Here is a 15,669-nt window from a genome sequence, read left to right on the forward strand (position 1 = left end):
TTATACAAAATTGTACAGACAACATTTTGCTAGAAAAAGTAACACTGGTTAAATAATCAGTTCAAGAAACAAATTATTAGAAGAAATATACATAAAGATCCAATATGATAATATAAAATAAAAATGTGGATGCAAGATGCCATGAGCAACAAATTCCAAAGAAATACCACATACCCAAACAAAACCAAAGTGTGTGAGCTTAACACACCAGTAGGGTATTACACTGCATTTTTACATTTTGGGTTATTCTACTGACTGCTTGCAGTACTTTCCTTATCTTTTTCAAAAAGATGACAATACTACCGGAGATTTCTTCCCTTTGGCCACACGCATCTGTGCAGAAAGTTCCTACTCATCACCTGGAATTCTGCCAGCAAAACAGGATTTGATGCCAGGCTAGTTTCACCAAAACTAGTTTTCCATTCAAGTGCTTTCAAAACCACACCTACATTTGCCTTAAATAATAATAATAATAATAATTTTTATTCATAACCCACCCTCCCCAGCCAAGGCGGCAAACAAGCAATAATAAAAACAAGTTGAATGAATACAACTTAAAAATAAGATTAAAATACAACATTAAAATATTGAAACATTAAAATATTAAAATGCAGCCTCATCACAGGAGGAGAAAGGAAAATGGAAAAAGAAAGAGGGGGAGGGAATCAAACTGGCTCCAAGCCAAAGGCCAGGTGGAACAACTCTGTCTTACAGGCCCTGTGGAAAGAAATCAGATCCTGCAGGGCCCTGGTCTCATGAGGCAGAGCGTTCCACCAGGCCGGAGCCAGGGTTGAAAAGGCCCTGGCTCTGGTTGAAGCTAATCTAACTTCCTTAGGGCCCGGGACCACTAGGGTGTTGCTATTTATGGACCTTGAGGCTCTCCGTGGGGCATACCAGGAGAGGCGGTCCCGTAGGTACGAGGGTCCTAGGCCATGAAGGGCTTTAAAGGTCAAAACCAGCACCTTAAATCTGACCCTGTACTCCACCGGGAGCCAGTGCATCTGGAAAAGCACTGGGTGAATATGCTCTCATGGCAGAGACCCCGTGAGGAGCCTCGCTGCTGCATTCTGCACCCGCTGGAGTTTCTGGGACAGCTTCAAGGGCAGCCCCGCATAGAGCGAATTACAGTAGTCAAGCCTGGAGGTGACCGTTGCATGGATCACTGTGGCCAGGTCGGGGCGGGAAAGGTAAGGGACCAACTGCTTGATGTGGCGAAGGTGGAAAAATGTTGCCTTGGCTGTTGCTGTAACCTGCGCCTCCATGGAAAGGGAGGCGTCAAGGATTACACCCAAACTCTTAACGGAAGACAATGGCACTAATTGGGCCCCCGCAAGAGAAAGGAGTTGGTCTCTCATCCCCATGCCATCCCGACCTAGCCATAGGACCTCTGTCTTCGAAGGATTTAGTTTCAATCAGCTCCCACGAAACCATCCAGCCACAGCTTCCAAGCATCTGGTCAGTGTGTCCGGGGCCGAGTCAGTGTGGCCATCCACCAGCAGACAGAGCTAACGAAAGTAGCCAAGGTGAACAGAGCACGACAGGGATATTCTTACAATAGAGTATTTGATATAAATTAAAAGCAGCAGTAGGGAGCTAAAAGCATTCAACAGAAATAAGAAGTCAGCCTCCAGGATCCATCCCGTGAAGAATAAAACAGAAATAAATCCATAGTTTCTTGGAAATATGCCTGTTTCAGCATAGGTAAGGTTTGGGGGGGTGAATTATTGTCAAACCTCCATTCCTAGTTCTGCTAAAGGTTAGTCTTCTGTTAAATGCTGTTGCAAATACAGTAGTCCTTTTATCTAGGGGTACGCACCACCAGACCTCCCCCCCCCCAATGTTAAAACTGAGACACTTTCTCTAACAACTTAATGGTGAGTATCAACATCCCTTTTTCTAAAAAGAAAACGAAAACACTGGTTGCATCCATTATAGTCTACACATCAATGTTCTGAGAAACCCAGACAGTAGGAAAATAACTCAACAGATTAGCCTAGTAGTGACAGTAAGAAAAGAAGTAATTTTCTTCAGAGAAAAACTGAGAACTATGGAGGAAATGACATGATCAGTTATCTTCAACAGTACCTTGCCTGGTTTCTGTTCAAACCTTATACAGAATTATAGTCTGAGTACTAGATGTACGCACTCAACACACACAATGGAAGCGGGGAGTAGGCAGCAACACATACAAAACAATGTAAAGAACACATATAGCCAGATTTTCTGGTTATGTGTAGCTAGATCAGGGGTCAGCAAACTTTTTCAGCAGGGGGCCGGTCCACTGTCCCTCAGACCTTGTAGGGGGCCAGACTATATTTGGGTGGGGAATGAATGAATTCCTATGCCCCACAAATAACCCAGAGATTCATTTTAAATAAAAGCACACATTCTACTTATGTAAAAACATGCTGATGACCATCCGCAGGCCAGATTTAGAAGGCGATTGGGCCGGATCCAGCCTCCGGGCCTTAGTTTGCCTACCCATGAGCTAGATGTTCACTATAGTAGTGAAAAGTTTATTTTCCCTGGAAAACAACAGAACTGGAAAGAAAGAGCATTTTTTAAAATTTAATAATATTTATATCCCCCATGCCTCCAAGGAGCTCAAGGTGGTATGGATGGTTCTTATAACCACTACTCATTCTATTATTATTTTTTATAATAATATTTTATTAAGTTTTAACAATAAAAAATTCCAGGACAACAAACAGAGAACAATAAAAACACAAGAAAAATATAAAAACACAAAAATACAAAGTTACAAAATACAAAAATACAAACATTTATCCTAACAAAAAAAACAAAGAAAAAAAAGAAAAAAGTACACAAAAAAGAAAAACACAAATCCCTCTTTTTTAATTTCTCATCTTTGATTAACTTATTTTCCTGACTTCCTCACGCCTCCCTTTTTTGTATCCCTTATTAAAAAATTGGTTCAGCAAATTCATATCCTATTTAATTTATCCTTAATTATTTTGCCTCACAAATTATAATTTCAAATTTTCGTCTATTGTCGATCCAATCTTACATTTTATCTTGTTGCTAGAACCCCTTCATTTCATTTCAATGTCATCAACATTCATAAATTTTACAATGTTTCTGTAGATAAATTTTAAATTTCCTCCAATCTTCTTCCACCAACGCTTCTCCCTGGTCTCGGATTCTGCCAGTCATTTCTGCCATTTCCATGTAGTCCATTACTTGCATCTGCCATTCTTCCAGAGTGGGTAAATCTTGTGTCTTCCAATGCTTTGCGATGAGTATTCTTGCTGCTGCTGTAGCATACATAAAGAAAGTTCTATCCTTCTTTGGCACCAATTGGCCAACTATGCCCAGGAGGAAGGCCTCTGGTTTCTTCAGGAAAGTGTATTTAAATACCTTTTTCATTTCATTATAAATCATCTCCCAGAAAGCCTTAATCCTTGGGCACGTCCACCAAAGGTGAAAGAATGTACCTTCAGTTTCTTTACATTTCCAACATTTATTATCGGGCAAATGGTAGATTTTTGCAAGCTTGACTGGGGTCATGTACCACCTGTATATCATTTTCATAATATTCTCTCTTAGGGCATTACATGCCGTGAATTTAATCCCAGTGGTCCACAACTGCTCCCAATCAGCAAACATAATATTGTGTCCTATATCTTGTGCCCATTTAATCATAGCAGATTTTACCGTTTCTTCCTCAGTGCTCCATTTCAACAGCAAATTGTACATTCTTGATAATATCTTAGCATTAGGTTCTAACAATTCTGTTTCTAATTTTGATTTTTCCACCTGGAAACCAATTTTTTTATCTAAGTTGTAAACCTCTCTTATTTGAAAGTAATGTAACCAGTCTCGCACCTTCCCTTTAAGCTTCTCATAACTCTGCAATTTCAACTTATCATAACCACTACTCATTCTATTGCATTCAAACAAAAATTTGAAGCATCACTCACCTTAGTGATAGATGTAAACACCTTTTCTAGAATTGCATTGGGTTGAGCTGTGCGAGGTTCACAGTTTTGAATGTTAAGAAGTGCAGCACATGGTCTTGCAATAAATCTGGAGGGAAAATCCCAAAGATGTAACAAATGAACACAGAGAAAAATAACCCAGAATATGAAAATCCCAAATATACTGCAACTTCGGTCACATTTTTCTGCCCTGCATATAGTCATGCACACAAAAGACCACTCACATAAAAGAAGAATTCTATTTAAATTTCAGCGAAGTGCAAGCTTGTTTTACTTCACACTTCTGTTTGATACGACAACAGAAAAAGGTTTCCTTAGTTTCCCCATGTATTTTCATGATATATATAAAAAATAACTGGCCAGTTTAGCAAAATGATGAAAAGCAATGAGAGGATTTTAAAATTAATTATTAGACATTACCAGAAGGACCTGCAACAAAATGCTGCAGTTTGAATTCATTTTGTTCTGTAACCGCCCCCCCCCCCTTTCAACCCAACTTCCAACAGTCAACGTCTTCTGAGCATCCCACTGGGCTATTTCTGTATATTTTTGCCCTTCTTTTGTGCCCCCCACAGCCCCAACCCAAATACTGATTTTACTTCTGCAAACACAGGGGTTCACCTCTCTCTTGCTCATGAGTGTTTTTGTTTCAGCTACATAAGTGCAGGGACTCTTCCCTAAAGATCAGAAATAGAATATAAGATGACAAGTGATATGATGAATGTTTCTACAAAGTGTCACAAATTTAAGAACCACAGACCAGCTTGGACCCAGTAGCAATATTTGCCAACAGTGACTTGGTCGTAAAAGCTCTAGAAATAATGTTTAGAGGACCACCCTTTTAAACTCTCTTTTGTTTGAGGACCCCCATATGCTAATTGTTGTAATCTCAGGCTCCATTAACCGAGAGAAAAATGTAAGACACATATTTTTGAATGTCTCAAAAAAATTGTGGGTTTCTTTTGTCACACAGTAATCTCAGTTGCTAAAAACTGTAAGGGGGGAGAGTGCTCTTGTTGTTTGGTTCTGCTTGCAGGTTCCCCACAAGGACCTGTGTCAACAGGATGCTGATCTAGGCGGGTCACTGACCTGATCCAGGATCTTCTTACTTCTATATAGAATTTTCAATATGGTACAAGTCACAGACAAATTTGGGCCAGCTAGATACTACTCTGGCTGTCTTCCTCATTCATATAAACACTCTCTGAACATCTCAATATGCTCATTAAGATAGGTGAAGTTTTTAGAACACAAATTTCATGCCCGCTCCTTCCCTTGAATAATACCTAATGTATGGGAGGGAAAAAGAAAACATTCTTTTGAAAAGAATTCTGCAGTCTAGTACTGTAGTGCAAGTACTCAAAGCACAGATCCACAGCGAGAGGTATAATAATAATAATAATAATAATAATAATAATAATAATAATAATAATTTATTATTTGTACCCCGCCCATCTGGCTGGGTTTCCCCAGCCACTCTGGGCGGCTTCCATAGAAACCAAAAAAGGTACTGGAGCCCATTTCCAAAGAGATGTTTAAGAAAGGAACGTGAGGGCCATTTCAAACATTACATTTCTGGCAGATTAACCTGTGCTAGGGTGAGGGGCGGTACATCGATAACGGGTGGTTTTAAGTTCCAGTTAAACAGATCAGAAACTGCTTTAGGGATCAGCTCAAACAAATCTGACACAAACAAGAGGCAAATGCTTATTGATGTAAATGTTCCATGCTTCCCCGGACATACTTAAATGCACTTATCATGGGTACTGGCACATTTGTGTAGAACTAGCATGCCAGCATGTACCTATAGGTAGGTTGTGGAACTCCTCCCCACAGATGTCCATCTGGCAACTTCACTATACAGTTTTTGGCAGAGAGAGAGACAGAGAAACAGACAGAGAAAGAGCACTCTTTACCTTAGGCTTTAAAACCTGGTAAATATATTTTCAAGACCCACTCTATATTTCTGATTGTACATTTTTAATACTTTACTGTCAAACCTCGGAAGTCGCACGTAATCTGTTCCAGAAGACAGTTCGACTTCCGAGGTGCAGCTTCTGATTGGTTCTTGCACTCATCGGAAGCCACGTCAGACGTTCGTCTTTCGAGGAATGCTTGAAAATCGGAGCATTTACTTCCGGGTTTTCAACATTCGGGAGCTGAAATGTTTGGCAATGGAGCAGTTCGAGAACCGAGGTTTGACTGTATTTAGCATTGTTGTAGCCCACTCTGGGACATTGTGGGTGAAGGGGAGATAATAAACTAAATTAGAAGACAAAACAGCAGCAGCTACACTGAAGATGCAGCTACATCATACACTTGGTTAATTATATTTGAATGTGAAAGGCAGTGCATGAAGGTTTCCATGGCTTTTACTATAACTCATAAGAATATACAGGGATGCGGGTGGCGCTGTGGTCTAAACCACAGAGCCTAGGGCTTGCCAATCAGAAGGTTGGCGGTTCGAATCCCCGCAACGGGGTGAGGTCCCGTTGCTTGGTCCCTGCTCCTGCCAACCTAGAAGTTCGAAAGCACGTCAAAGTGCAAGTAGATACCGCTCCGGTGGAAGGTAAACGGTGCTTCTGTGCGCTGCTCTGGTTCGCCAGAAGCAGCTTAGTCATGCTGGCCACATGACCCAGAAGCTGTATGCCAGCTCCCTCGGCCAGTAAAGCGAGATGAGCGCCACAACCCCAGAGCTGTATGCCAGCTCCTTCGGCAGGTAAAGAGAGATGAGTGCCGCAACCCCAGAGCTGTCCGCGACTGGACCTGACAGTCAGGGGTCCCTTTACCTTTATAAGAACATACGAAGAGCCTGCTGGACCATGCCGGTGACCAATGGTGGAGGCAGAGCAGTCATCACATGTAGTAGCCTTTGATAGCTATCTCCATGAATTTGTCTAATTCTCTTTTCAAGTGAGTGTTCCGGTTTTCGAACAATTTTCGGAAGCTGAACGTCCGACATGGCTTCCGCAGCTTCTGATTGAGTGCAGGAAGCTCCTGCAGCCAATCGGAAGCCGTGCCTTGGCTTTTGAATGGTTCTGTGAGTCGAATGGACTATGCATTAAATTGACAAGCAAGGTACAACTGTACACCTGTTTTAGTCCTAAGTACACTGGTTCTGTAGTTCATCTCTATGTCACCAAGTTTATTAAGCAGCCCAAACCAATTACACATTACACTAGTTTGCCAAAATTAGACCATAATGTTCTACACTAAACTAGAACATAGCCTACAGCATAAACAACAACACATTTCCTTTCTATAGGGCTGTATGTTTGCAGGCACCTCAATTCAAAAGTGCAGGATTCCTCTTTTTATAATGGGTAATGGAAATGGGCAACAGAAGAGGGTGAAGAAATTCATTTAAGAAGTGCACTGATCACCAAAGATTTCATAGCTGCCATTTAGCAAACCGATCCAAGTACAGCAGATGAATCTGCACTCATCAGTCTTGTGTAGAAATCTTCTGGGGTTTAACCTTCCATTTTCCAGTGTACCAAGTAACAGCTAAGTAGGTTCTGGCCAGCAACCCGAAAGCTATTTCACAGTTCATCTCTAGATACAAGAGATAAACATTTATGCCCTAAAGTACATTCCAAAAGTCAACCATAATCTAAAAAGACACCTGAGGATTATAAACATGCATTTTGTTTCTGAAACAAACATATACCGGTATTTTGTTTCTGAAATACAATTTGCTTTGTTTCCTTGGGTTCTGTTTCCTACAGCATCCTTCAATGAGACAAAAGCAGACACACCAATGTTTATGCACTTCAATGCACTCCAAGTTTTTCTTTAATCTACACTCTTTTGTTAAAATGCATCTTTTTGAAAAGTTCAGTGCACATAACATTGAACCATCTCAGTTCTATCTTCAAGTCTGGAGTAACCTAGAACTCATGGCTTCACTGATGTTCAGTCCCAGCTGTAATCTTCCTAAATTCCTGTCTACGTGCAGGTTTTTAACAATGCAAACTTAATTTAAATGGGGAGTTGCTTGGACCAGTCTTGTGTTATTTCACCACCTACATTAACAAGACAGACAAGAAGGGAGAGCCACCAACACAGAATGCCTATATCTAGACTTCTTAATTAATGCTCATATATGTGATTGTAACCTCTATTTGCATTTTATGTTTATTGCTGTTGAGTGATTGAGAGTATGTAAAATGAAGAAAGGAATAAATATGACAGGATCTAAATATAAATATAAAAAGTAAACCCCTCCCCAGTTAGGCTTAGGGAGGGAAGCTTAGGGAAGGCAGTCTGTCAGGCCTATCACAGTTCCAAATGGCCTGACATGGACACATGAAAAACAACTACACTACCTGCAGTATTCCACAGCACTTATTAAATCCATTTGTGCATTTGAGGCCTTTCTGAAGGTTTCAGTAAAAAAATGAGGTGATCCTTTGTAGGTCAGAATACTAAGCCATTCTGCGAAAGCTAAAGCTGATCGCCTGTCATTCTCTCAGAGTTTCACTTATCTCTGAGTTTCATTGGCAAAACTGAGAGGAAACAGACGAACACATAGGAACAATAGACTACACTCTCTCCTAGGGCCTAAAAAAGAGAGAGATGCATATGATAAACCAGTGTGCTGCTATGATATGCCGAAAATGTGAATGCATTTCCTCTAAAGTGAGGCACCACAGACAGGAAGGGAAGAAAAAACAATGGTTTAAGAAATCTGTGGCACAAATTGTGAGTCATCAGTCCCAGACTCCCAATGTTAAATTGAAGCACATAATTCATGGAGTGTTCATTCCAGGACATGAGGATAAGAAAACAGGCGTAGTGAAATTTTAATGGATAAATCAGAAAATTATGTATGAACATGGGAGGGGTCAAAAGGCTTCTACACAGAAAAAAGCTGTATTGTGTTGCCCAAATTTCACAAGTGAGATGCTCCATAAGGTTAGATGTTCTGCCTGCCAGGGGAGGGGAGAGGAGGGTAGGAAAAGAAAAGGAGTGCATCAGGGGTGGTTAGTGATTTGCAGGATGCTAAGCCCCCTTTGTTCTCCCATCCTGCTCCCAACAGAGCACCTAACTACATCAGCCCTAAAGCTGGTATAGTTAATTTATTCTCATTGACTGCAAAGAAAGAAAAAGGAGAACAAGGGACAACAGAAATCCCATTATCTTACCACCTACCCTAGCTGCTGCAAGCCAGCCAGAGCTTTGGAAGTGACAGCAGCAGCCCCCACTGCAAGAACTGTACTAGTCCTTTCAAAAAGGGTTGTATGACCCAAACTGCTTTGTATGGCCAGCCGCAACATTCCTGAGCAGTTTTTTTCCAATATTTTCAAAAAATGTTCCTGATATTCCACTTTTCAATTTATCTTCTGTACATAGATTTGAAGTCTACTGAGATTTTGATTCTAGAGCCAAATTCATGAATACAGGTTTTTCTCTTGCTACAAAAATGCTATTTTATAGGCAAATCAAACAAAAAACAAAGTCAAACAGGTACTGAGTTTAATGCATTTTTGAGTTTTATAGTTTTTATAGCTTTAATAATTGTTTATGTATAAACTACCTGGAAGCAAAGATCAAAACTCAACAGGCATGTTGAGCTGTGAGCTACTTGGAACCAAGTGAAGATACCGTATATGGGCACCAGGATGATGACTGACATCTCCACTATCTGGCTGGCTGTCACACAGCAGCGGATTTTTTTGCTGCCATGCTGTGGTGTGAATCACCTGGCTTGTGCCACAGTGCTTCAGGAAAAGAATGGAGTCTTTTGCTGCCGAGCCACTGACACACATAGTACAGAAGACTCTCCCTGAAGTGCATGGTAAAATTTCATTTTGAAACTGGCATAGCTGAGACCTAACCCTAATGCTGAACTGAACCTAAACATTTAGCGCAGTGGTGCCCAAACTTTTTTCAAGGAGGGCCAGATTTGATGAAGTGAAGGGCTGTGAGGGCCAACCAAAGTTGTTGCGCTTTTTTTAGGATTGAAGTTGTTGAGCTTTTTTTTTTTTTTTAGGGTTGAAGTTGTTGAGGGTTTTTTGAGGATTTTACCCCATAAACTGCCGAAGGGGCTGCATTAGACCCCCCGAAACGGACTTTGGAATCAAAGGTGTGCTAAAGGTGGGAAAGGAGATTGCAGAGGAGCTGAAAGGATTATTTGCATCTGTCTTCAGAGCAGAAGACTCGCGAGTAACATAAAAGTAATAAGGTGAAACAGGAGAGATGCAAGCCGGAAAGGGCGACGGAAGGGCCTGGCTGGGCGGCAATTCACCTCGCAGGCGGTGCGCCATCCCTTTGGCCCAGGCGCGGCGGCGCGGCGGCGGCTGCTTGGTGACCTCCTCGCCCGTCTCCTCGTGAGGGAAACGCGGCATCGGCGTCGGGGCGCCTCCGGCGGAGCAAGGCTGCTGGCCTTCGCCTTCCCCTCCACCTTTCTCCTTTTCACCGCGCCGCCTGCGCCTCCACTGCCTCCCGCTCTCGGCGGGCCCTCCTGGGCGTCGGGCTCCAAGGGCGAAGGCGCCCCTCCTCGGCCCCACTCCACCATGCCCATCTGCAGCACGGGCCCCGCCGCCGCGCTCCCGCCAGCCGCCCTGGCCGCTTCACCCGCCTCTTCCTTGGGCTCGAAGCCCGGGTTGTCCTGGCTCCAGGCCTGCCTCGAGCAAGACGAGAGCGGCGGCGGCAGCGAGCAAGACGGAGGAGGAGGAGAAGGAGAAGAAGCGCTGCCGCCGCCGCTGCTGCCTGGCGGGTCCCACAGCCGCCCCAGTTCCAGATGCTCCAGGCCGCCGGGAGGGCAAAGTCCCGCCATAGCCCCCCGACCCTGGATGAAGGCCGCCGCCTCAGAAATTTTCTCTCAGGCCGGCCGAGTAACGGCGCGGGAAGGGAGCGCCTTCGCTTTCCCCGCCGCCCGCCTTCCAGCCCCCCATCCCCGCCCACAGAGCGCCGCCTCGCAGGGGGAAGCGGGCAGGCCGGGCTGGCGGCTACACGGGCCACATGATGAGGTCTGGCGGGCCGGATTTGGCCCGCGGGCCTTGTGTTTGACACCCGTGATTTAGCGGTATTTCTTCTCTCATCCTGTTCAATACTAATTCATATATTAACTAAAACAATAACTGCCTCAGTTATTTTGAACTTATTCAGACACATATTATGCAGATTGATGTCATCAACTATTATGCTTGCAGAGTAAGTCCATTGGGAGTGAATGTAATAATTAATATTTAACCAAATAACTTTTTTTATTTTTAAAACATGATGACAGATCCAAAGTACCATGCTTCTTCCTCCATGTCACTCTAACTGGTCCTAAAAGGATTCTCCCTGAACAGGATTTGTTGAAGCCTGACAACTTACAGCTGGAAGAGGAAATTGTAGAAGCCCACATAATTGCTTAGGTGCATGCCTGGGGATCCTTGGATCTTGGCTTTTTTTGAACACGTAACACCACATCCTGTAGAATTCTATCAGTTCTATTTTATCTGCACAATCCAAATGAATTTCAGGAACCAAAATGCTTTTTCTGTGCAGCCTAAGCAGGAGCAGTGAATAACATTATAGTTAAATGTTGTAGCTTGTCTTCGCTTACCCCACCCAACTGTGCTGCTCAGTTGTAAATCCTCTTACATTCTGTGTCACCATTAAGAAAAAAACAGGTAGAAATGGACCAATATATATGTGAACCATGCCTGCATCAAGTGATTATTCTTCTTTAAGGTCTCAAAGTTCATAACGTAGCTCAAGGTTGTCATCTGAACTTGCCAGATGTTTAACTGATAATCCATCACAGCCACTCCATAAAAAAGAAAACTTTAGAGCTGTCTTGCCCCAAAATGGCAACTAAGCATTCTATTTTTGGCAACTAATGCTGCCTGGAGGTCATTTATGACAAAGGGCAGTTTGGAAATTTATTATAGGGGTGGTGAATAGATCACAATTGTCTTGTCTTCTTTATAACAGCCTCTGGTATGAAACACTTTTTTGGAAGATGCTTCTAGGGCACGCCCCAAAGTCACACTTTAAAAAAACAAAAAGCTGAGCCATATGGGAAAGTTAATCCTTATATTGGACCCACAAAGGGGAGGAGGGAAGTTCAGGATATTTTTTGGGAATTCTCTTTTTATGTTGATTGTTGGATAAGTGATTGTAAATTTCTAAAAACTAAATAAAATTATTAAAAATGTAAAGTTGATGCAATAATAGATCTTATTCTAATTGCCGCTGCTTATATACACACACACACACACACACACACACACACACACATATACTCCTTTCTTGACAAAGTAATTATCATAAATAAGTAAAAATAAAAAGGTGCACCCTTTTTCTGAGACCGGACCGCGGTGGGCCCTGCGATAAGCTTTGAAGGAGAATCTTATATTAGTCTTAGTCCTGGTGGGAGTAGGTCTTCAAAGGAATGGTCTGTATTGCTTACCGGTAGTCTCCTTGTAGACCTAAATTGCCAGCCTGTGAGGGTGAAGGTGAAGACGCCGACTTTGAAATACTATCCCCCCTCTTCTCGATATCTGAATTATGGGATATGGGAAACGTCTTAGAGATTCCGAGGAGATAGTCCCCGTTCCCTTTCCGAGATCAAAGCAAACAAGGGTTGAACCATGTCACTTTAAAGAAGGGAGTAATTTACTGGATTGTTCCTACATGGTAGAAACTCAGAACCGTTTCAACCCACTGATTGATTGCGCGTCAGCACTTAAAGACGAAGAGTGAATAATTCCACAAATAACAAGCGATGTGGCCAACAGCAAGAGTGTAGTCTCTTCTCAGAAGGAGGAACTGGTCCTTGGCACGGCCAATCATATGACATTTGAACAGTCCCATTTAATAATCAAAACCTTGCACTGTATATTCAAAAGACTAGATGATCTCTCGTCCCAGCTGCACAGTCTCCAACAAAAGCTAGTTACTACTTCCCCAGCGTCAGCCGGTGTTAAGTCCCTTGAAGAGAGGAAGGGGACGAGGAGTTTGTCCTTATATAACAAACGTACTGACAAATTTAAATACAGCCTTAACCTTCAATTAGGTCATCAATCCCTAAAGGTGCTTTTAAATATGGAAGCAACACAAATTGACATCTGTGCAGTCCTCACCCTTGTCCATCATCATAAATCCCAGAGAGTCCTGCTTGCGTTCCAATCCACAAAAATTCCCACTATCATATTACGAAAGAAAGCATTTTTGTTACGCTGTGGGATAGCACCAACGAGAGCCTTTATAGACCCTACGCCTAAACCCCTACTGTTGGAGGCAATAACCAAAGAGGGCTCCAAATCTGCTAAACCCGATCCACCAGTGGACACCGGAGTGGGTGTTCAATCCCAGGAGAAGAGTTATGTGGCCTCCACTCCCCTAGCAAAGAACAATGACCATCCGGAAAGCGGCATGACACCACCAGAAGAGATCGAATTCATTGCCTCCTTTGCAGATTTACCAGTGGTGGAACAAAAAGAAATTATTAATAGACTGGAATCGCTTAAAACCCAACTTATTAGGAAGCTCAGCACCAGAATACTCACGTACAGCGAACATGACTCCCTAGAAGAACCAGATCATATGGATCTCTCAATATCTAATGCTAAATGTATGTCGGCAATGGAGGATTAAGATACAACCCCAAGAAGCAATTATCAGTCCTTCCCTCCAAGCAGAACAATCCTCTGTGCTCTTAATAGATTTACATGACCGTCCATCGAAAAACAAACCTGAAGAAAGCAGCACACAACAGGAAAAATCCCCTTCTACACGTTCATCGATGCCAGACCTGGAACCTTCTTATAGCACTGACCAATCAAGAGAAGAGGTGCCTTTGCCAACCTTCCCAAATAGCCCTCTCGCCCAGCCTTATCCCTCTTTGCGGAGTGTTATGGATTCAACAGCAAGACCAGTGACGGAACTGATTGAAGATCCAACAGGCCACATAAATCAAGTAGCCCAAAAGACCAGTAGCAGGCTACAGAGAGTCCAAACTTCTGACGAGATAGCTGGTCCACCCCGGGTGGCCCACCAAACTCTTTTGGAAAAGGGGTCCGCCCCTGTTCAAAGTCCTACTCCTAATAGATCGAGTGGCCAAGCTCAACAGTCAGATGACCTTGTAAATCCCACTCAGCCTTTACGAGAGGTTTTTCATCAGAGGAAGATAACTGATTTCTTTATTGGCTCCCCTCTTCCCGTTTAAAGTTGAGCCAATTTTCCAAATGACAGTCAATTGGAGAAACGGGGAAACCCCAGCCTTCAATATTAAGTTGGAACATTGCTGGATGGAAAAGTAAAAAATTAGATCCAGAATTCCAAAAATATATTAATTCCTTTCTTATCATACTATTACAAGAAACTTGGGTGGAGGAGGAAATTGAATTAAATGGCTTTGAGTTTATATGTCTGCCTGCTAGCCCGTCAACGAATGGTGGCCGCCCTAAAGGTGGCCTTACAATTGGTATCTCCCTCAAACTTCGGGCTAAACTTTCACTAGTGCATGCATTTCCGCCTTATGCTATTACCGGACTGATCTCTGGTGGAAACTTCTCTTTATTGGTTACAAATGTCTATTTCCCTCCGGGAGGGTTAGCAGCTGATCTTACTTCTAGATGGGAATCCCTAGAGGATTTTTTACTTTCTTGTTATCTTAAATATCCCAATGTCCCCTCCATTACTGGAGGCGATTTTAACGCTCGGATAGCCTCAAATCGGGAGGCTCTTAAAAAGTCTAAGTGGTGGGTTGACCCCGGCGCTCAAACTTACGATCTAGTATACACCCCCACTAGAATATCAAAGGATGTAAAAGTCAATAAGGCGGGAGTGATGCTTTATCAGATGACTCTATGCCTTAATTTAATTATATTAAATGGCAGGTGTCCTCCAGACATACCAGGAGAGTTCACCCACCTGGGGTTAAAATCAAACAGTGTTCTCGACTATGTATTGGTTTCCCGGGATCTATTTTTGAATGTCACCTTTTTTAAAATTGATAATGCCCAATTTAGTGACCATCTTCCCCTGATAACCAAGTTATGTGTTGACTGGCAGTTGCTCGACCGCTCCCACCCAATCCCGGGGGCCATATGATTTATAAGGGGGGCAATTCGAGAACAGTTAGACCAAGTCAATGACTTTTAAGGCTTCCTCCATGTGAATAGGAGTTCACTATTTGAACAATTAAGAATTATTATGTTGGTGGGGGGAGCATCAGAATTTTAGAGATGCTTAGGTTAGGAGAAAGCTAGAGAGTTCCAGAAAGACATCTACTTCTGCTTCATTGACTATGCAAAAGCCTTTGACTGTGTCGACCACAGCAAACTATGGCAAGTTCTTAAAGAAATGGGAGTGCCTGATCACCTCATCTGTCTCCTGAGAAATCTCTATGTGGGACAAGAAGCTACAGTTAGAACTGGATATGGAACAACTGATTGGTTCAAAATTGGGAAAGGAGTACGACAAGGCTGTATTTTATCTCCCTGCTTATTTAATTTATATGCAGAATACATCATGCGAAAGGCTGGGCTGGATGAATCCCTAGCTGGAATTAAGATTGCCGGAAGAAATATCAACAACCTCAGATATGCAGATGACACAACCTTGATGGCAGAAAGTGAGGAGGAATTAAAGAACCTTTTAATGAGGGTGAAAGAGGAGAGCGCAAAATATGGTCTGAGGCTCAACATCAAAAAAACGAAGATCATGGCCACTGGTCCCATCACCTCCTGGCAAATAGAAGGGGAAGAAA

The 15,669-nt window shown here is 42.7% G+C and overlaps 1 protein-coding gene across 3 annotated transcripts in view; it reads right to left on the reverse strand.

The window, feature by feature from the left end:
• Nucleotides 1-15,669, reverse strand: part of CERS5 (ceramide synthase 5) — a 40,165-nt gene that overhangs the window by 22,545 nt on the left and 1,951 nt on the right. For all 3 annotated transcript variants that reach the window (XM_053375091.1, XM_053375090.1, XM_053375089.1), the window contains exon 2: nt 3,942-4,047. In XM_053375091.1, coding sequence (XP_053231066.1) covers nt 3,942-4,047 — 106 coding nt within the window. The remainder of the gene's footprint in view (nt 1-3,941; nt 4,048-15,669) is intronic.

The sequence above is a fragment of the Podarcis raffonei genome, chromosome 2 (genome assembly GCF_027172205.1).
Source record: "Podarcis raffonei isolate rPodRaf1 chromosome 2, rPodRaf1.pri, whole genome shotgun sequence".
Classification (NCBI taxonomy): domain Eukaryota; kingdom Metazoa; phylum Chordata; class Lepidosauria; order Squamata; family Lacertidae; genus Podarcis; species Podarcis raffonei.